General features: G+C 40.4%; 1 protein-coding gene across 2 annotated transcripts in view; it reads left to right on the top strand.

Annotated features, from left to right (window-relative positions):
• Positions 1-20157, top strand: part of LOC105258229 (protein apterous) — a 35575-nt gene extending 15418 nt beyond the window's left edge. Inside the window, exons 4-6 of one of the 2 annotated variants that reach the window (XM_025412843.1) lie at positions 12763-13298; positions 16099-16316; positions 18577-20157. In XM_025412843.1, the coding sequence (XP_025268628.1) occupies positions 12763-13298; positions 16099-16316; positions 18577-18792 (970 nt within the window). In that variant the 3' untranslated portion in view covers positions 18793-20157. The remainder of the gene's footprint in view (positions 1-12762; positions 13299-16098; positions 16317-18576) is intronic. The other variant, XM_025412844.1, reaches the window with a different exon arrangement.
• Positions 20158-22566: the final 2409 nt, after the last annotated feature.

Here is a 22566-nt window from a genome sequence, read left to right as displayed (position 1 = left end):
CGAAAATTTTAAGAAAATATGAATATTTGAAAATCTCTAAATCTCTAGAAAAAAATTTACTTTTTACAAAAAAAATATAGAGGGAAAAAAATAAAGTTTCAAAAAAATTCGAAAACAGTGCATCAGGATCAGAGGGACGGAAATCATATTAAATTTGTGGAGATGAAATTTGCCAGAATGTAAATTTATTTCTGTTGTGGACGGAGCCGTTCGAGCGATCGTTGCTGCGGAATAAAGTACAGCACCTTTTTTCGCCAACGGTTATTTATTATCGCGGCCGCGTTCACATCGACAATCACGTGGGACGCCGGACACGCATAATTTATCGCGCTGCGACTCCTTACGCATGGCGGTCGCGAAAAGTACGGATCGTTCTGCGATGATTGAATCCTTGAAGAGAAATCCCACGTGCGACCTCTCCGAATGATACTTAATCGATGTTATTAAATTATGATATGGAAATTTTTGAAATTTTTTGCTCTTTGTACATCAATATTTTTGGCATTTATTATAATTATTATAATTATTATTTGATCTCCTTTTGAGATCCTTAGATAATTATTATCGAATCTTCTTTGAGATTAAACACAATATTTTTACTTAGAGATATTTATTTTAGAGATTTTCAAATATTTATATTTTCTTAAAATTTTCGAAATTTACGCATTTAAAGTTTTCTCTTATTTGAAACTTTTAATTTTGCACTATTGAAACCGAAAGCGAATTTAAATATCTGCTCTCAATTAAAAAAAGGATTTAAAAAATGAACGTAATCCTAATTAATTCATGAGGACGATTTGCGGATAAATTTCAGTTTCTCACCCTTTAACAAAAAATACGCGAAGTACAATACGTGACTATTATCACGACTACGTTATCGAGGCTCTCCAGGAAGTTGAATCCGATTCTCGATAAATTCCCCGTGTCTGATCCAATTAAGCTTTCACTGCACCCGCGTCATTTATTGCGCAATGCTAATTTTTCATCTTAACGAGTAACAGAAATTATTTACGATCATTCCCTCGTAGCGGTGGCATAATCATCCTCGCTCATTCATTCGCTAATTTCACGGGGCACTTAACGCATATAACGCACGCGCGGCCAGTGCATTTACCTTCTCCCGCATGAGAAAGAACGAAGAGGAGCGTCGAGAGTGGCGGAATTCAGATACAGGCACCACCACCGGATCTGGAACGGCTGTGTGGTATCTGCTCATTCATTAAACGCATTAAGTGCGATTTATCAGCCATCAAGACTATAGACACGCTTCGATTCCCACCCGCACCTATGTAATGCTGGCGACCGAAGCGGAAAGGTAGAAAAAAGTGCAAAGAAAAAAGGAGAACGATGTAATTGAGGAATCCGTACTAATTTTATTCGAGCGATACGTCCCTTCGTTTCTAATTCCTAACGTCCATCTTCCTTCATTTTAAACGTTCGCATCTTTGCGCTCTCGAAATCCAACGTTATTCAAGAAAGAGAGAGACGGATAGATGCTTTTGTTATTTATAAACCCGCCTGTAATGGCGCAATCTTTCATTAGGGAATCTTTTCGAAGCGCGTTCCAATCGAGAGATCGTTCAATCTATATTAAACTTATAATATTCTGCGCCTCTCGAATCCTCCTTACTCTCGATCGTTATCAGCAACGGGGGATCTTGTTAAAGGGACGCGAAACGAGTTCCTCGCGGATTCTGTCGACGGCGACGATCGTGTCGGGCGCTGTTTCCGCCGTGGGAAGTGGTCGTCTTAAATCAACGGCTCGCAAAGAAAATAGCTAGTGGTAATTGAGCCATAACCCTCGGCCGGCGAACACACAAATATTTCAGCGCCGGAGCCCGCTCATAATTTAGTCCTTATAATTAAGATGCGCCGGTAACTTGCTGGAAGCACTTTGCTTTCGTTGCATCCGCAAGGCTCCCGTTTCGATAGAACGACGAGCGATATCGCGATATGATTCATTCGAAATAGACGTAATCCGTGCTCGCGATACTATCTTATTATGGAATTTAAACGTCGAAAAAAAAATGGTAATTATCGTAAATTATAATTATTTTTGGCGGCAACTATATATTTTAGATTATTATTACTACTTTATTAGAATCCACATATTATAGTAATAAATATAAAAATAGAAATTTTTATTTTTTATCATGCAATTGTAGTTCCTTTTCTTAATGAAAAATAAAATAATACTTTCTTGAATTAAATTAATGAAAGTTTCACTGAAAAAAATTGCAGTCATATATTTCAAATAGATATATATATCAGCTCGCCTTTAATAAATTGAAAGAAAACTACACTGACAAAGTCGCAAGTATTAGTAACTAAATCGTACGACATAAATTTGTGTGAGTAAAACTAAATTAAAATACATAACTCACGTGTTCGCGATAAGAAAGTCGATGACAGGTCGACACGTTAATAAACATGTTTTTTTGACACTTTCGATGCAATATCTAAAAGAATTGACGCGAAAAAAGTGTCAGTGTTTTTTCTTTTAGTTTTCATATGCACTGTCACAAGGTTAATATAAATCGAGCTTTTTTATTAAGAATTATTTTATTTTTGAAATTTTTATTAGTGAAAGAGACGCGAGAGGAAATCCAGAGTCGTCCAGAGATGGCCAATAATCGCACTCGCTCGATTTTCGATAGGAAAAATCGGATTTTGCGAGACATCTCGCGTCCCATTGACGTTTCTTCTCACATCCTTTTCGAGTTATTATCTTATTAAGCACAGTTCGATTTCCGCGATCTCGGTATGCAAATAAAAGTAAAGTATATTGATACTTTTTTTCACAACTTTTAGTTGTTTGAGTATCGCACATCGTACCAAAAGTATGAAATAACACGTCCACCTGTCATCGACTTTCTTATCGTGTATAAGTGATTTATGTTTCAATTTAGTTACTCGCACAAATGTGTATTTCGTATATTTTACTTACAATCATACACTTGATTTGTCGGTGTAGGTCCGAGCATTTTATATTTTTTACAAGGTAAAAAATAAATATATGTACATACTATTTATGTCTATTTAATTATCAATGATAAAATAACGTTAAACCATTATTTTATCGTTGATACTTAACAGAACGTAAATAATGACATATATTAATATTAATGCACTAATTGTTATTTTATTCATTTGCATCTCTAAAAAATATTCTGTATCTTTTCTAAAAGTGTATTAATTTGGAGATTTTTAATATTAATATAATATATAAGTAAATAAACGCGATTCATTTAATTGCTAACAAATATGTTATACTATTTTATGCATTTTGCTAAGAGAATAGAAACAATTTTTTCATTTGTCAATCTCGACATGACGTGATTATTTCTTAGAGTGACTTTGATTATTCGATTAAAATAAAAATGACGTATAAAATTTACAATATATGTTATTAAACATGCATTCCATTTGTAAATTTGTAATGCAATATTCGCCTTTAATATCATTTATCATATGATTGTACAAAATTTAATCGATAAATAATTGTAAAATCATTAGTTGTGAATTATACGTGTGTTTAATAAAATATATATTGCAAACTTTACGCGATTATTGTATTATCTTTATTTCGATTAAATAACCAAAATCATTCTGCGAAATAATCGCAATTTCGCGTCAAGATTAATGAGTAATAAAATTTTCTTTTTATTCTGAACAAAATATATATTAAGTATTAACAATTAGACGGATTGCGATATCGTATTTATAATTCAATTAGTTAAATCGACGCGTTTGACTGCAATATTTATTTGTTTGGCAATGATTTTAGTATATAATAATAAACTTTTTAGCGTACATTGCTTCCGCACAATGCTTCAGAAAAACATATGACAAAGTTTCAACTAGTATTATATTTTAGGTTTTGCAACATCATTTATTTATATGAATACAAATATTAAAAATCTAATATTTTTTTTAGAAGAAGTACAGGATTTTTTTAGAGATGTAAACAAATAAAATAAAAATCATCAGTGGATTAATATTAATATATGTCAATTAAAATGTTATTTTATTGTTAAAAATGAAGAAGATAAATAATGTATGTACACATTTATTTTCTTTTATACTTTTATTTTCTACCTTGTAGAAAATGCTCGAAGCTACACCTACGTTATAATCACGTGTGGTAGTGACTGAAATGTCCGAAATAAATTTGTGTGGATGCAACTGAATTGAGACATAAATCACTTGTACGCGTGATAAGAAATTCGATAACAGGTGGACACGTAAATAAACACGTCATTTCGTACTTCCGGTGCGATGTGCGACACCCAAAGAACTGAAAGTTGTGAAAAAATTATCGATATATTTTTTTCTTATTTTTCATTTGCATTTCACTCGCGGAAATCCAACTCAAGCTTTTACAGAAATTAAAAATAACGCGAGAAGGGGATGCGAATAGGGTGGAAAGATAATTCGATATGTTAATAAGATATGAGATGATTGCGTGAATCGATATTATTAAAGCTGATCTTTCTATTAAATCGCAAAATCGAGAGACTATGATTATTGGCCATGACTCCACGCGGACTATTTAGGTCAAAATCTGATCTAAATAATTCGCGGCGGATGTTATCGATAAACCATGAAATGTCAGACGATTCAAATTTCTCAATTAAATCTCTCAAGCAACGGTTTATTCATTTGTCCATTAGGCTATGAGAATAAATCGACTGTTTTTAATAAAACACGTCTTGCCATCTCTATTATTATTCTAAACAGCAATTTATTTTGCACATATAGTGTAGCGTGCTTGTTAGTAATCACATTATATCATTGAATTAATTATTAATTATTTATCACTAAATGAATTAAATCGACTGACATTGTGCTGCAATATTCGGCAATAATTCTCGCGTAAATTTACGCTTGTGAACATCTCAAAGAAACATATGACAATTTTCAAGAATTGTATTTCAAATGTTAAAATTCATTAAATCTTCCTAAGGTGTCCTAAAAAATTTAAAAATCGAAGTTAAAATTCTTGCGTAAGAATAGAATAAAATCATTCGCCATTTATTTATTTTTTGGTTTTTTAATATCACGACGAAAAATGTCTTTACAAGGTAGACCTTTCGGCAATGATTAAAAAATCATAATTTAAATCAATGAACTTGTGCTGTCGGAAACAGACCACATCGACGAGCCCTTTTGCAAACAATTTTCATAAACAATTACGAATCGGTCGAGACATCAGAGATACTTTCAGGATATTTTTTCTGAAAATCCTTAACGGGTGAATTATGCCCGCTCAGCTGGAACACGGCTATCTCTTTATTACGGACGGCGGGACGCGAGTGATCGGTGCGATACCTCCTCGATGTAGTAGATCTCGTGAGATAGGGTGGGACGGGGGAGTGTATTTGTGTACGTTGACACCTGCACACGCGGGGCCCCACTTCAACAACAGGGCATCAACAACCAGGAGAGAATGCGAACGACGCCTGCTCCTGCCCCGTCGACGATATGCCATAACTCGCGTTATCAGATTCGCCAACAATGGCGCCCCGCTAGCATCCGTTTGTCCGTCCGCATCACCGGACACCCTCGCGAAATTAATTCGCCGAAATGGCGACGTCAAGTATACTTGCACGTACCATCTCTTCCTCTCTCGCGAGAAGCGAAATATTTAGCGACTTACCAGGGTCGTTGCATCCGAGAGAGGTTTCGTACCAGGAGATTTAAATTGCGGCGCAAAATTAAATTAAGAAGTAAGAATTATTTCGAAAAGAGGCGCGCGTTCGGTTTAAGAGGAATTAAAAAAAAAAAGAAAAAAAGATGGAGAACCGCGAGTATAAAATTCGTTGCCTGCGCGTCTCGGCGAGGGAATTCGTTGGTGGTTTTTACGAGCTGGCGGGTCGTCGCTCATTGCCTTCCTCGCCCTGGGGGTTTCGGCGCGTATCTCGGCAGGGGGTGCATTTCCTTCCTACCGCCAAGGTCACTCGCCATCCTCTCCGGCATAAACTGTCCCCCTCAACCCCCAGCCCCACGCGCGAAAGTATCGCGTTACCGTCTTATGCGAGCCACCGCGGCCAAGATGGACAGCTGGAGATTGTCGGCCGCGTGATTTACAGACGCGCGACTTTGTAATCCCTCGTGCGGGTAGCTTACATCGCTCGGTTCCCTGTAAACAAGACGGGAATTTGCCACGTACGCGGGAGGGTTGCGTAAATACCGACTTAGGTTTCTAGCGATTGCGACTTTTACGATTGGAATTTTAACATGTTATACATGTTTTATTAACTATTAATTGATTAAATTAATTAATAATTTTCGTGCGTTGATTGCACATGATTTACACATGTATGATGTGAAATTTTGTCAAGGATCGTCCTAAAAATCTTATGGGATTATTCTTGCGAATGCAATAAGAGAGGATCCTCCAAATCGTGCTCGTCCTTTTTTCAAGTAGAATAATAAATTACGTCCGAGAAATGCATACGCGCGTAAAACGCGTTCCGGATAAATTATAACTTTATAATTTCTCGCATCTATTACAATGTCGGATGAGATATGCTACAGGATTGTCTCCGGTCGCGGAAGCATAAATCGCGTCCACCGTCGCCGTGCAAAGCCATCCACTCTTCGGTGGAATACAAGTACCGGAGATCGTTTCTCGCTGGTAAATCGCTGCTAGGCGTTTAGTTTGCACAGTAGGGGCAAGTTAAGGCGGTAGCTGGAGGAGGACAAAGTCGGAATCATATTTCTACGGAGAAATGGAAGGCAAGTGTCCGACTTGTAAAAATAGATGGTGGAGATTCGCTAGAATTTGCAAGGATCTCCCACTCGTAGGAAATTTAATCGAGCAAAGCTTCATAGAAATGTGTAAATATAGGGGAAACTTAAAAGAAAATCTAAGTATAAAGATCAATGAACCTGAGGACGACTCGAGAGGACGCAGATTGAAATGATTGTAATGTCAATTTTAATAATCGTCTAAATTTTTTAAATATTTTAGAATTATTTTCTAATTTTTATCTTTATTTTTTAAATATTTTTTAAATATTTTATAAATATTTTCTAAATTTTCATCTTTATTTTTTAAATATTTTAGAATTATTTTCTAAATTTTTATCTTTATTTTCTAAATATTTTAGTAATCATCTAAATTACATAAATAATAATTATTATGTAATAATAATATCTAATTATATCTAAAAAAAATTACAATAGAATAATGTAAAAAGATAAATAACCAAAAATCCAAGAGTTCGATCATTCATGCAGAATATATAAAGCTCAAAGATCCTGAAAAGGACTCGAAAGTATGCAAACTGAAACAATCGTAACATCAATTTTAATATTTAAAATTTGTCGAATATTTCTGTAACCAAAGCTACATCTAAAAGAATCGCAAATAGTAGAGATGTAAGTCAAAGACTCGAGGATGCGATAATCGCGGCGGATGAGGATCGCGTATATAAGTAGCATCGACGCGTCCCTCTCGCCATAAATTATACGTGCATTAACTGTCGAAGGGGGACCGCGCACCGGGGTTCGTCGCGTGGTACGTATGCCAAGGAGAGGAGGCGATATAACGCCGTGATCTAGATTAATGCTGGAGCCGGTGCCGGCAGCAGCCACGTAGCGTCCCACGCGCAGCGTGTGTCCAGCGTGGTTTGCGCGAGAATGTCCCACCGAGCCCCGGCCAGAGGTCTTCCCCTCTCCCCCTCCTCGTCTCTCCGTCACTCTTTTTGTCGCTGCATTATTCAGAAAATAAAACGTGCGAAAAGGTAACTCGCGCGACCGCAACCGGAGGGGGAGAGAGAGAGAGAGAGAGGAGAGGGAACCGAGCGTCCGACTTCTCCATGAAACGACGAGCTGCGAGTTTGCACGATCGCTCGGGATTAACGCGAAAATCATTCATCAAGCTCGGCCACTCTTGCCCCGACACTTCCGCCGACCGCGTGTCGTTAATAATGCGATACACGCGAGTGCGCTTGTCCGCTATTAAGTCCGCGTTAAACTCGCTGACAGCGAGTTTTTCGCAATCTTCCGTTGCCCGAGGGACGATGTATGCGTCGTGAATAGCGATCGCGCGATAGGTAACGAGCTTAATTGTAATTACGTATAAGTTAATTGTAAATAGATGATTATAGTTACAAACAGGTGACACGTGAATGGAGACCATTGTCATGTATAGGGCATTTTTTTTTTTTTTTATAAAATCAAGAGGATTTTTCTTTGCAAGATTCCAGGTGTTTGGGTCTCGTCTTCGTTTTTTTCTCACAAGTCTGCGAATATGAGAATAATTCATGTTTGAACATTTTAAAGCTCTCGTTGCCTGGCAACTGAATCCCGAGGATGCTATTGAGGTGCGAATGGTCAAGCGACCTTGATACAGATTCTATACGCGCTTTATGGTATCTCTGTCGTATTAGTCGATGGCTGCGGCTGAATGTTCAAAAGATACGAAGGTCTGGCGTTATCTAGTCGCCCGCAGATTGTTATATACTTGGTGTTCTGAAGTTTGTGTAATTAATAATTATAATTATCAATGGCAAACATTCCGCTTGCATTCAATAGGAAAATAATATTTTTTATCTAAATATAATTTTCAATATAAAAATTTCCAATATAATAAAAAGATTTCAATATAATTTTCAATATAATAAAAAAATTTAATTACAATTTTCAATCTAAAAATTAAATGATAAGTGCTGTTAATATGAATATTACGACAAATTAACTCGTAATAAATACAAAATATCAGAGCCTAAATTAATTATTTATACTTTGTATCTCTCATAATTAGTCATTTATTTATGCGCAGCAAATATGAATGAATATTTTACGAATATATTATATGAATGAATATTTTATCATAGAATTTTTGTCGCAATCTTTTCACGCTAATCTACCATTTATAATCTTGCTACGATCGGTAATACCACTTTTCCATTTAAATAATGGTGATTATGGAAAAAGAAGAATGGAGAACTTAGCGGATTCTCCGTTTAAATTCCCATGCGAGAAATATAGCCTCGCGTTCGCGTTTCGGCGACACCCTGTATCGTCTATCTATAATACAGCCTCGCATTTCTGCCCGTGCAACCCGTTTTCTGCGCGCGTTCGGGGATTAAGAAGCGGCTCGCTCGGCCTTGCCCGGCGCGACCGATGCCGTAAATTATTATTTCCACGATAAAGACCGTCGGGGCAGCGCCGCGGAGTGGAATTCTACCGGTTGCACCGTAATTAATGCATCTGACGATAATCGCGACGCGGATCTAATCAGGACGCGCGTCGATTGTGGCCGCGAAATAAACGCGCGGCTCGAGACACGCGCTCAAATCCGTGAGAAATCGCAGGGGGTGGTTTTTTTTTCGCTTTCGCAGAAGCGAGGAAGTTGTTTACGCACACACGGCGAGAACCCTGACCGCTAATTATCACGTCGATGAGCCTTAGACGAGTCGCGGTCGCAGTCGCGGCTCCTCTCAGACCCGGAAGAACGCGGGAATAAAGAGACAGAGAGAGAGAGAGAGAGAGAGAGAGAGAGAGAGAGAGAGAGAGAGAGAGAGAGAGAGAGAGAGAGAGAGAGAGAGAGAGAGAGAGAGAGAGAGAGAGAGAGAGAGAGAGGAAGACGTCGGGAACGCTCTCTTTGGACGGGAGAGAGGAAAAGGGAAGAGAAATCCACGTGGTCCGAGTGTGCGAACGCGCGGCGAGCGGTCCGCGCGCTCGCTCCATAAAGGATTTCCGCCGCTTTTTTTCCCTCACCCTCGGCGAGAGGAGGGCGAGCGTATACAGCATTGTATAATAATGTATCGCATATGGCGCATCTTGTAAAACTCTGCGGGCGTCCCTCCCCTCGTCCTCCCTCTCTCCCCTCGCGGCGTCTCTCGTCGCCGAGAGAGAGGACGAAGACCTGAATGAGAGGTTTCGTTCCCGGGGCCGGTTCATTCATCCGGCACGACGGGCCTTAGAGAGGTGACGAAAGGTCCCGAAAAACCGCCTCCAGGTCGCGTTCGGCAGGGGGGCTCCCGAGGTCTGCGGATTTCTTCACAAGCAGCTTCTAGTTTCCGATCGTTCCGCCCGACGTTTACCTGCCTGCGACGCTTGTTGTCGGCCTAGAATGCGCGGGGTGTGGTGTGTTGCAACGAGGAGTAAATAGGGGGAAGAATGTTTTATGGGATTGAGGGTAATACGGTTGGGTTGCCGGAGCTTTTTTGGTTCGCGTTATGCGTCACGTCACAATGTCTCACGCTGTTTCACGCTACGTCTCGTATTTTGATCTCTCCTCTTCATAAATTATCCCACCGCTGGAAATAACGCTGATTTCTGATCGCCAAGGTAGATGAGCGACCAACTTTTCCGAATAATTTTAATAAATTTTAATAAATTTTATCAACAAATTATCTCTCTTTCCGATTACTTCGGATAAAGTACGTGAATTGTTAATTTAGTTGCTTTATTTCCAGTTTTGCTCGAGACATTTTTTTTTTTACACTTTTTAATAAGACGGTTTAAGCAGCGTTTCTCACGAGGGAGGATCGTTTTTTGCGGATTCGGAAATTACGTCTGCCTACTTTGTTCAATCTTCCTCAAACGGCGCGACATTCGTTTGTACAGTATCTCGCTCGATTAGCCAACAGGATACGACAGATCCGATTAGACGAAAATATGCGGTTTGGTACACCGCTGGAGACAAAACCAGTGGTCATCGGCTCATTCAGGCCGGGGGTAGTCAATAGGATCAGAGACGATAACAATGTGTCCCGAGTCAAGAGACCCTCGAAGGAACGAGAGACTCGGCGCGGTAATCCCACAGATTAGGCTTCGGTCTTATACATATACAACAAACACGCACGTACACACAAACAGCTCTTTGAATCTACAATTCTCTTCCGCTCGCCGAACTGCCACCAAAAGGGATGTCCGTCCTTTGTAACGAGAATACCCTCGTTCCAGATCATCTCGTTCTTCGAACGAAAGCTCGCAATTGCGTGCGCGATTTTATTTTTATATATCCCTTCGCACAATCTTCTCTCTAGATTTCGACTGTAGAATGTGTAACGTGGTCTCTTGAACAAAATTATTCATAAATGTTACTCGCATGATACTCGTATTACATTTCGCTCGCGATTGACGCGGTTTTCGCAATTTCTCGTTTGCATTCAACGCGTAAATAATCCTGTTCCTCCTACGAGTATTTGTTCCGCATTTTCTCCTCATTTTCCAATTACAAAGATTCAGATCATGAATGCATCTACATCCTCCCTTTGTTCCTATCTATGTCGTTCTATATCAATATTTCTGATCTGCACCAACTTCGCTTACAACATCGCGAATGTAATGTATACTTCAAACGAATCCTTCATTAAAAATCTGACAATCTGTCTACAGTTTCACATTAAAGAAAGAAAAGGAGAGAGGCGAGGAATTATAAACATCAAATTTTTAAAATTCTAGACTCTGCTGATTTTTAAAAACGCAGAAATACAAAAAATTCTATATAAATATCTATTTATATAAAAAATAAATTCCACAAATAAATAAATAAAATAATTCTATAAATAAATAAATTTAAATAAATAAATATTTCTAATAAATGAACCTGTAGTAAAAAATGTAGAAATATTATATTTTTTAAATAGTAAAATAAAAGTCTATCTCCAATGTGCTCCTCAATAATGCAAATATTAAGCGTTTTGTGAAAAAAGGGACGTGAAAAAGAAGGAAAAAAAAAACGATCTCGAGAGCCCGAGGAAGAGAATCTGTAAGATTTGCCGCATCCTCTGACGGTGAACGAACGGTGTATCTCGCGTTTATTTCGCCGTCGCCGAAATACATATCCATTTCCGATGCCGAGGGCGCATCGGGGGGAGGGAAGGGACGTCGTAAAGGACGCGTATTCCTTCCAATGGGACCGGCTCCGGGGCCGGGATCGGCGCGTTATAAGATCGGCCACGTCTTTATCTAGGTTCTTTAGTGCGCGGACGAGGGGGAGCGGAGGCGCGCGGGGTGGCAATATATTCGGGAGGAGAGATAAAGTGGCCGGGTAAGGTAGGTAGGTAGCCGCGGCGTCGGTTGTCGGCCAGATAGTCGACCGGCTCCGGTAATGGAGACTGCAGGGTGCCGCTAATGCAGTAGCGATGTCACGGTGCCCGGTATACGCTCTTCCCCTTCCGCCCCCCTTCCCTCCCCTTCGTCCCCTCCGCGATATCAGCCTCTCTCGCCGACCGTCCGCGATATCAGCCGACGCGCGTACGCGCTCCTCTCCACCTCTCACCCTCTCTTTTCCTCGCTTCTTACTCTCGTACGGCGTGTGGTTTCTCTCCTTAAACTCTCTATCGAGGACGTTGCGATACCGGGGTATATCACGATGCGATAGTCGGACGTGCGGAATGTGTTTACGCGAGATAACGCGGCGTAAGTTTATTTTCGCGTGAATTATTTTTCCCTCCCTCTCCCTTTGATTAATCGAACCCGAGGGATTCGTCGTTTATCTGGACGTACTCTGGATTATTCGATAATTCCTTACAGGATTTATTTAATTTCTCGAATCAATTATTAATAATTCCTTAATTTAATTAAACGATACAAATCGAAATTATATATTTTTGAAATATAAACAAGTGGAGGTACCGTCGTTCGATTCGACGAATATCAATCTTGCTCCACGCGCACCTTTGAAAATGAAACTCGCATCCGCGAGTCGCGCTTTGCCATCCCCCTCCCCCGCCCCCGTTTATTCGGTCAGGCAGTGATAATATTGATCCCCATCCCTCGTTCTCTCTCTGTTCGCAGGATGTTCGGCAGCATGAAGCGGTGCGCGCGCTGCCAGGCGGCGATCCTGGCCTCGGAGCTGGTGATGCGCGCGCGCGAGCTCGTGTTCCACGTGCGCTGCTTCTCGTGCGCGGCGTGCGCGGTGCCCTTGACGAAGGGCGACCACTTCGGGATGCGGGAGGGCGCCGTGCTGTGCCGGCTGCACTACGAGATGGGCGCCGAGCTGCATCCGGCCCAGAGCCCGCCGGTCCCGGTCTACCCGCCCGGCCCGCACTACCCCGGCCAGCCCTTCCCCTCGCCCGAGTTCCTCCACCATCATCCCCATCATCATCATCACCACCACGCGCCGCCGCACCCGCATCACTCGATGCACCCCCAGCACCCGCACGTCAGCCCGGTGTCGCTGCAGCCCTCGACGCCCACGGTGCCCGACGCGTCCTCGCCTCCCAAGGTGCCCTACTTTAACGGCGCCGCCGCCGTAGTCCCGCCGCCCAGGCAGAAGGGTAGGCCCAGGAAGAGGAAGCCCAAGGATCTGGAGGCCATGACCGCGAGCCTCGGTGAGTACATTGGGATTTTAAGGATGTTTTGTATGTACAATCCCAGCAAAAAGTAGCGGAAAATCAATATTGACGAATATATCTACTTTTGGTGTATTTTGGGTAAGAAATTGCGTGGAATAATACAATTTGATCTTAGCTAGAATTAAAGAAAAGAGATTACGAAATCTGCAAATGCGCGGTTTATTAATCAAACGATCAATTTTGATGTCTCGAGCGAGCTTGAACAGAGCTATCGATTAAGCTTCAGTTTCGAATATAAACATGGAAGCAAGTTTTCGCGCTGTTTGATGGATATCACACCTTATTAGCTCCTCATTTTCTTCTGCAAAGAGAGAGAAAGAGACAGTGATAGCGAAAACACGATAATTACAACCAATGATGTCATCGATTGTCAAGAAAAAAAATTGAATTTAAGGAAATTGATCGGATAAATTTAAGGATGTTTTGTATGAACAATCCCAGCAAAAAGTAGCTGAAAATCAATATTGACGAATATATCTACTTTTGGTGTTTTTTGAGTAAGAAATTGCGTGGAATATTACAATTTGATCTTAGCTACAGCGCAGAGATGTATTTTTTAATATTTATTGCATTTTTACTGAAATATTCCAAATTTTGTTAATCGAAATGATTAACTTTTGGCAGAGAATTTCGCCTTGTGACAGATACATGGCTAACTTCATTAAATTATATTTAATATCTTTTTAACCAGTTAATACTTGTATAATATTATTTGACCAAATATTTCCTCTGTATCTAAACTTTTGCAAATTTTAAACAAATTGTGAATATTATTTCCATGTGTTTTTGTCATTTGAATCGACGTGGTTATACGTTTCCCATAAGAATACACGTTAATTCGATGCAAATTAAAATCTTTATAACTAGTGAACGCTTTAGTGAATCGATTTAAAAATTGTACTGAAGATCCTAAACATATGTAAGGACATTCTGTACAATTTTCATTAAATTCTCAATATTTTGAAAATAGGTACAAAACATCCTTAACGACTTTTAACTTTGACATCGCGATCGAGAGAAGAGGATCGCATGTTGGGATCTCTCAAAATTTCATGAATTTCCAGGGGAGTTTGCAGAGTTTCAGGCCCGAGACTGTATCCGAGAGACGGAGAAGCTCGGATAGCGACCGTGTCTCGTAGAAGCCTGCCACGTCCCGTGATTTACGGGCGTACCTGGGCGCGCGAGACACGCTTGCCACCGAAGCCTGATAAAATTTGTCGGCGCGACATAAATTCCCGAATCGAATTCCCAACGAAGCGCGTAGTCGCGCGTGGGCGGCAGCTCGCTCGCCGATAGTTCCCTCCCGGGCGAGGACTCAATTCCCGATTGTCGAACGATCGCGTGGGAACAGGCTGCTTTCCAGCCGAAAAACCAGCCGCCACGCGGGCCTGAGGCTTCCACTTGCTAGCTTGTCTCTCTCTCTCTCTCTCGCTTTTTCACCTTACTTTGTCTTTTTTTCCGTGTTCTCGCTGGAGGAGGTCGTTCGGTGTCGCCGTGTCGTCGTGAAAAAGGATTGTAGCGGCGCGCAGGTGATCGCCCGGGTACCACAAGCCAGTCTCTGATCTATCGTGGATCATGCCGGCAATTTTTTACGGTCGTCGCTAAGGGCCGCGACAGTCTACGCTTTCGAGGCGAGATAAATAGCCGTGCGTTTAGTAATTGCACTTGAGTTACGGTTATAGTTCGAGGCGAGCGGCCTTTCTCGCGCGCGAACAAACGATTTGTAAAGATGAATTGTCTAATAAGCGACCGCGGTCTTGATAATTTCACATCTCTTTTAATTCGCTTCTCCAGAAGAAAATGAAATTGCGTGTAAAATTAAAGAGAGAGAAATTAAAGAAAAGAGATTACGAAATCTGCAAATGCGCGGTTTATTAATCAAACGATCAATCTCGATGTCTCGAGCGAGCTTGAACAGAGCTATCGATTAAGCTTCAGTTTCGAATATAACCATGGAAGCAAGTTTTCGCGCTGTTTGATGAATATCACACCTCATTAACTCCTCATTTTCTCCTGCAAAGAGAGAGAAAGAGACAGGGATAGCGAAAACACGATAATTACAACCAATGATATCATCGATTGTCAAGAAAAAAAATTGAATTTAAGGAAATTGATCGATAGGATAAATTTAAGGATGTTTTGTATGGACAATCGCAGCAAAAAGTAGCTGAAAATCAATATTGACGAATATATCTACTTTTGGTGTATTTTGAGTAAGAAATTGCATGGAAATTACAATTTGATTTTAGCTACAGCACAGAGATGTATTTTTTAATATTTATTGCGTTTTTACTGAAATATATTCCGAATTTTGTTAATCGAAATGATTAACTTTTGGCAGAGAATTTCGCCTTGTGACAGATACATGGCTAACTTCATTAAATTATATTTAATATCTTTTTAACCAGTTAGTATTTGTATATTATTTGACCGAATATTTCCTCTGTATCTAAACTTTTGCAAATTTTAAACAACTTCTGAATATTATTTCCATGTATTTTTGTCATTTGAATCGACGTGATTATACGTTTCCCATAAGAACACATTAATTCGGTGCAAATTAAAATCCTTACAACTTGTGAACGCTTTAGTGAATCGATTTAAAAATTGTACTGAAGATTCTAAAGATATGTAAGGACATTCTGTACAATTTTCATTAAATTCTCAATATTTTGAAAATAGGTACAAAACATCCTTAATATTTTTCTAAACTTTAAGCTCTTGATCAAAATTCAATCATAATCTCACGACGGCGCTATTTGGATTTATGTTGCAGATTTAAACGCGGATTATATCGATATGCCCTTCGGCAGAGGAGGTCCTGGGACTCCAGGCATGCCCGGCTCCAACAGCAGAACGAAGCGTATGAGAACGAGTTTCAAGCATCACCAGTTAAGGACGATGAAGAGCTACTTCGCGCTCAATCACAATCCCGACGCGAAGGATCTCAAGCAGCTTTCTCAGAAAACTGGCCTGCCGAAAAGGGTGTTGCAGGTAAACAGATCGTTCGTTCCTTCGATTCGCAATTTCGCGCATGTTCTTCCTTTACGGTTGACCGCTGATGTCGAAACTGAGATTTTCTCAATCTCGGCACGATTTTATTGACCTCTTAAGCATTCGCCTCCAAAAGCAGTTACTTAATTGACTCTGCTTATCGCGTAATCTAAGATACGAGGTACGTTACACATTTTTTAATTCCACGCACATGAGAAAAATCCACGTATTTTCAATCTCTGCGATGCTTATCTCTCCCCGAAAGAGGAGAATCTTTTTATATATACTTTATATATTTCATACGGCTTTAAATCTTCCATTTTTCGGTAGATTGAATTCACAAACGTTTATAAATCAGCGGGCAAATATAACAAGAACAATCGAGAGATGGATAGCCGGTGGTTCTTCGCTTCGCTCGCACTCTCGGGAGGGTGCGAGATGCGTCCTATAAAAATATTCACGTGCGTAGACACGCGCTTCTCCTCCCAATTAGTGCCCGCGTACGACGGCGTGGCTGCAAAGTTAAAAGAACCGCGCGGAACGGAGCGATATTTCCGTCGACGGGCTGCGGCCTTTCTCCGTAATTACGAGCCGGCGTCAATCCGGAGACAGAGTCAAAACCCCCGTAAGCTAAGCTAAGCTTGGCCGGAGAAGCCGCGCCGGCCTGCTCTCGTTAACCCATCTACCGTTAAATTATTAGACTGCTGTACGAGAGTTTCGCGCGTTCCTTCCTTTGTGAAGCGTGTCACGGGTGCGCGGGAGAGGGCGATCGGAAGTGATATTGACGATTTGGAAGTAAATGGCGACGCGAAATGAGGTAACACGGTCTAGAGAGGAAACGAGGCTCTCTCGCTTTACCTTGACTCTTCATAGACGCGAGGTTCCTGATTAATTTTAGATTATATAGATTGGGAGGATTTAATACAGAGTCATTAATCTGGATAGTGTAAGTTTTTTTAATCTTGTCAAGCTATCATCGAATTATGAGAATCTTTCAGATCTTTAAGTTTGACAGATAGGATTCTTAAATTTTTAATTTTCTTCTTTAAATAAAAAAAATCAAGGATACCTAAATGAGTTGAAGAATACCTAAATGATTGGATAAATCTCGTCAATCATCGTCAAAAATAAAAGATACCTAAATGATTGGATACCTATTTCCAAGTCTCGTCAAGCTATCATCGAATTATGAATCTTTCAGATTTTTAAGTTTGACAGATACCAATAGGATTCTTAAATTTTTAATTTTTCTCTTTGAAAAAAATAAAAGATATTAATAAGATTCTTAAATTTTTAATTTTTCTCTTTAAAAAAAAATAAAGGATACCTAAATGATTTAAAGAATATCTTAACAATTAATACCTATCTCCAACTCTCGTCAAGCTATCATCGAATTATGAATCCTTCGGATATTTAAATTTGACAGATATCAATCGGATTCTTAAATTTTTAATTTTTCTCTTAAAAAAAATTAAGAATACCTAAATGATTGAATACCTATTGGAATCTGTTAAACTTAAAGATCTGAAAGATTCATAGTTCGATGATAGCTTGACGAGACTTAAAAAATTTACACTTTTCAGATTAATGACTCTGTATTAAAACTTTAAATCCTCACGATCGATTTATACAATCTGAAATCATTTAATCACAATTTTGGCAAGAATTTGATAATCGAAAGATGCACTCAGGGAGATGATCACGCCATGTTTCTCCGCACCTTCCTTCCGTACAACAGTCACTCCGTAACATATTACTCCTGCTTCTGCGTTCATTCGTCGGCTTCGAAGGAGAGGGTTGGAGGTGGCTACTATTGTATTCGTAGGGTTCTTGGTCGCCATCTTGCTTGATATTGATCGCGAAACGCACGAATACTCGTTCGCTCGTACTTACACACGCACACAATCTCACGCACTCCAAGGGGAAACGCACGAGTTGTCGGTTTGCGAGTTCTTTCGTTGCGAGGTCTACGGGGGAGGAGACTGTCTTGAAAATGGCGACGCGACCTGTGTAGTCTTTCATCTATTGTGAATACAAAGGACTCCGTACATATCTGTTTTCTCTTATCTAAACGTTACATGCTTATAAGTTCCTTTGACGTAAACAACATAATTTCTCAAAATTATTACGCACAATAATATATTATTTTACTATTCGGAAATTTCTTGACTTAATTGACTATTAATCGGTTGCATCTCAAACTTAAGCAATGACTCGCATGACGTAACACGGCCGAACCTTGTGCTGGTCTTGTTCCCAGGTCTGGTTCCAGAACGCGCGGGCGAAATGGCGGCGTATGTCGCTGAAGCAGGAGGGCAAGATGGACAAGTGCGATGGCGGGGTGGACGGCGGCAACCTCGGCGACCTTGAGCTCTACGGGAACTGCGCCGGAAGTGGCGGGCCGCCGATGAGCCCGCCCTTTATGCTCGGCGGTCCTCACAGTCCGGCGTCCCTGGCGTCCCTGGACTGCGCGTGATCTTCGAGGTCCAGGTCCTCGAGGTTCGTCATCTCCGACTAGCGTCACGACGCGATTCGTCATCGCGATTCTGGGTCGACGTCGACGTCGTGGACGGTTTCTCGCGCGAGCGAAAGCGCCCGATTGTATTATTAATCGGCGAATCACGTAGAGGACGACTCATCTCGCGATGTCGAGCGGCTCGAAACGGAAACGGACGATTAGCGGAGAATCGAACGAGGAGTTTCCCTTCGATGATTCGAAACTGATGAGAAGACTCCATTTTTCCTCGTCATCCAGCGACTCTCGAGAAGCTCGCTTCGGTACGAACAGCTGATCGAGACGACGTGAAATCGATGGACGTGAATATGATCGACGCGTGCGTGGATCCGTTTAATTGATAAAATCGTTGTATTTATTGTAGCTCGAATTTCGCGCGGCGCTCCGTCGCAGAACACTAAAGTTGTTCGTTGAAGGCAATGTAATTAGTAAACGAGATCTATTTATTCGTCTAAGTGTAATTAAGGGTCGCGAACATTACCAGTGCTGTGAAAATCCAGCGTTTCGTGAGTTCTCGAGGAATCGTCGACGTTTTTCAGGACATCATTTGCTTCATCATTTTTCCGAGGATACAATCGATCGCTATTATTGAATGTTGACGAATCAATTTATTAATTGCATATATTGGAGTTGTCAGCATTATTGATTTTTCTAACAATATATATGCTGTATATAACACATATATATTTTTTTCTTTTTTTTTTTTTTCATTCTTGTTGCAAGTTTTCGACAAAACTGACTCCTGTTGATTGACATGATGAAATGTGCATTTTATTTTTGCGTTGTTTCCTTTCGAAAAAGACATTACAGCTCCAAGATTAATTGACGCTCTATCGAATGCGCGAGAACGAAACGCTGGACTTTGACGAAGATAATAAATATTAATTATTTATAAAACACGCGAGCTGCGAATGCGCGTTATCGTAATTGTATATTATTGCTCAAGACGGCGACAGATCCCGAGATAAATCCACGGTTCGACCCTGTTACTGTAAATAAAGGATGTTCCTCCTCGCATGTATGTATGTGTATAAAATATGTACACACACACGCGCGTTTCTTAAGACACCGTTATAGGTTGTAGGGCCCTATTAATTGCATTCAGTCGTGTGGCTTCTTTACTAGGCGAGAGGTAATAATAGCAATGACGATACGCAGGATTACTGTTATTATTCCTCCTTGTAACGATGCGGAAGGATTGTCCGACTCTTTTGCAACATCATTTTTTCATCGAATATATTTTGACGATATACGTTGCGTATGTGTCTTTCCCATCATATACATATCCCACTTCCTTCCCTCTCGAGTGTTCTTCAAAAAACTGGACTCTAATTGATTCCTCGAAGCTTTCGACATAAATTTCAATTGAGAAATAATTACTAACCGATGTGACAGTTTTCGCAAAACTCGTCTCGACGACGTTAATTGAAAAAATTGCTACCATTTCGCGGTTTTTTCCGCGCAGAATAACTTTGCCTCGTTTTTCCTCGCGATATAAACTAGATCGGGAATTGCATATTACATCCACGTTTAGTTCGTAGAATTGGCTTTCGACAACAGACAGTCCGAGACTTTCCACGAAGGAGACGCGATGGAAAGTCGCATGGTGGCGTGCGAGCTACGATGGTGAACCAGAATTTCACCTGACAAAAACGGCCGTAACAATGTCCGTCCTGTCTTACCAGTCGGTTAACTGGATTCACTGACCAACGATAATGGCCAGGTATTCCGCGCTCCATTTATACGCGTGCAAAAAGTTTCGTGAAATTTGATTCGTTCTAAAGTAATATCGTGTCTCTTTAAATCGGTCTGACAGAGAGACTTGTGTGTCGCAAACCTTAGCGTTATGTCGGCCTCTTCCAGCAACCTTTCGATATTAAACAGCGAAAAGAGCGGGAGAGCAAAAAGAAGAAAATCTCTTCTAAAAACGGAGCCAAAGTATAAACTCAAACATATGATCGATATAAAACGTCAAGTCTTTGCGTTTTCCAAGAGAACTGCCGCTCATTATTCACCTTATTTACGGGCTTTGTCCGCCCAAGCTGGCGACAAGCCGCATTCATAGACTTCTTTTAGACGCCGCAACGTCAACGATTTAACTGCCCGATTATACGAAGCTATGAAAATATGCGATGCGTCTCTCGCGGCTATTAAAACTGAAATTATTTATATTCAGCACGTCAGACCAAATTACGCAAGACCGGTTACCGGCTTCGCCTAAATTACGCTCGCCGAATACAGAAAAAAGGGAATTCTATGGCTGTTTTGCCGTGTTTTTCCCCCGACGCGAGAACACCCGTTATGAAACCTCATATAAACTCATGTTTATATGATGATCCCATTTGCCGGTCTATTAACGTGATGTACACCTTTCCATTCTTATAAAAAGAATTATTATGACGCAACAAGTGACTTGACAGATGCGACTAAAAAAAGTTGCATATAAATTTCACGGTATGTTTTTTTCTAAGAAATTTAATATTACAATAAATACAAAATAAATAAATAATTAAAAATAAAAAGGTAAAAAATAAAAAAATTACAATAAATAATTATTACGATAAAATTATTTACGATATAATGAGTAACTAATTCTTGATATTACAAAAGTAAGGGCAATCTTGGTGTAATTGATTTATTTGCTTCACGTTAATTTTTTTGCCGCTGTTTCCTGCCCGTATTCGTCTTCTGTAAGAAGTCTGTTTCGGTCCTCGTCCCGATTTCTAAGTGAACTTTGCGCTCGCACAGGTCTGCGTCGCGAGTGGCAAACGGCTTTCCTTCGGCCATGCAATATGCATCATGTTGCATTCAGGACGCATAGCAGGCGCGCCGATGCGATTTCAGCTCGCGATTATTCGTTGAATTTCTAAGCCAAAAAAGGACGACGGGGGATAAAGGGAACGGCGGTGATGACGTCATTGATGGAGAAAGACGGGTGCTCTTGGACGAGAAAAAAAGTTTCATTACTTAAAATTTACATTTATTTCGTTTCTTTAGAGACGCTGCCTCTTGTTTGCGTGCGCGTTTGATTATCTTGAAATTCATACTTATAAATTTTCGAAAGTACATCGCGAATCGCAAACTTTATTATTTCGCTCAATTAATTTTTTATTTCAATTAAAATTAATCGTAAGGCGATCTTCTGAGGAAAATTTGATCATTTCTTGTATTTAAATTCTTTTCGAAACAAATGGCTTTTAAAGCCATTTTCCGCAACGTTGCGACCGAATTCGTGTCCTGCGAAGAATCCACGAGGACGTGGCGTCCGACCAAGTAAATGAGACGTCGCCGATGTTCGACACCGTCGCACTGTCATCAACGATTTTCTGTCCGCCTAGTCCGGCATCGATCATCCGCGTTATCGGTATCTCAATCCTGGAACCGGTCAGAGGACAGTGGAGTAAACGAGAGCCATCCCGGCATCGGCTACGGGGATCTAGGAATCCTTCGGCCTCCATCACGCCTCATCGGTTTTCAAAATGAACGATCTTCGAATGTGACTGGAACACGCGCGAGTTTGTCCCTTACATTCGATATAAGCGATCGAGAAGAGTCCTCGATTTCAGTGTCCTTCGTGAAGCTGATGTACGAATGAATATCGCAGGTAGACTGCACTTTGAAATAGATATGCATCGATACGCTCCGTGAGTATTTTTAAAATGCAATTAAGAGAAATTTATTTAAAAATCGGAAGATATATATTAGCGAAGAGGTGTATCGATAATTTTATAAATA

Source organism: Camponotus floridanus, unplaced genomic scaffold, assembly GCF_003227725.1.
Source record: "Camponotus floridanus strain SB8 unplaced genomic scaffold, Cflo_v7.5 scaffold58, whole genome shotgun sequence".
Lineage (NCBI taxonomy): Eukaryota > Metazoa > Arthropoda > Insecta > Hymenoptera > Formicidae > Camponotus > Camponotus floridanus.
The sequence above is the reverse complement of the archived record's forward strand: the minus strand, read 5'-3'. Positions and strand labels throughout refer to the sequence as shown.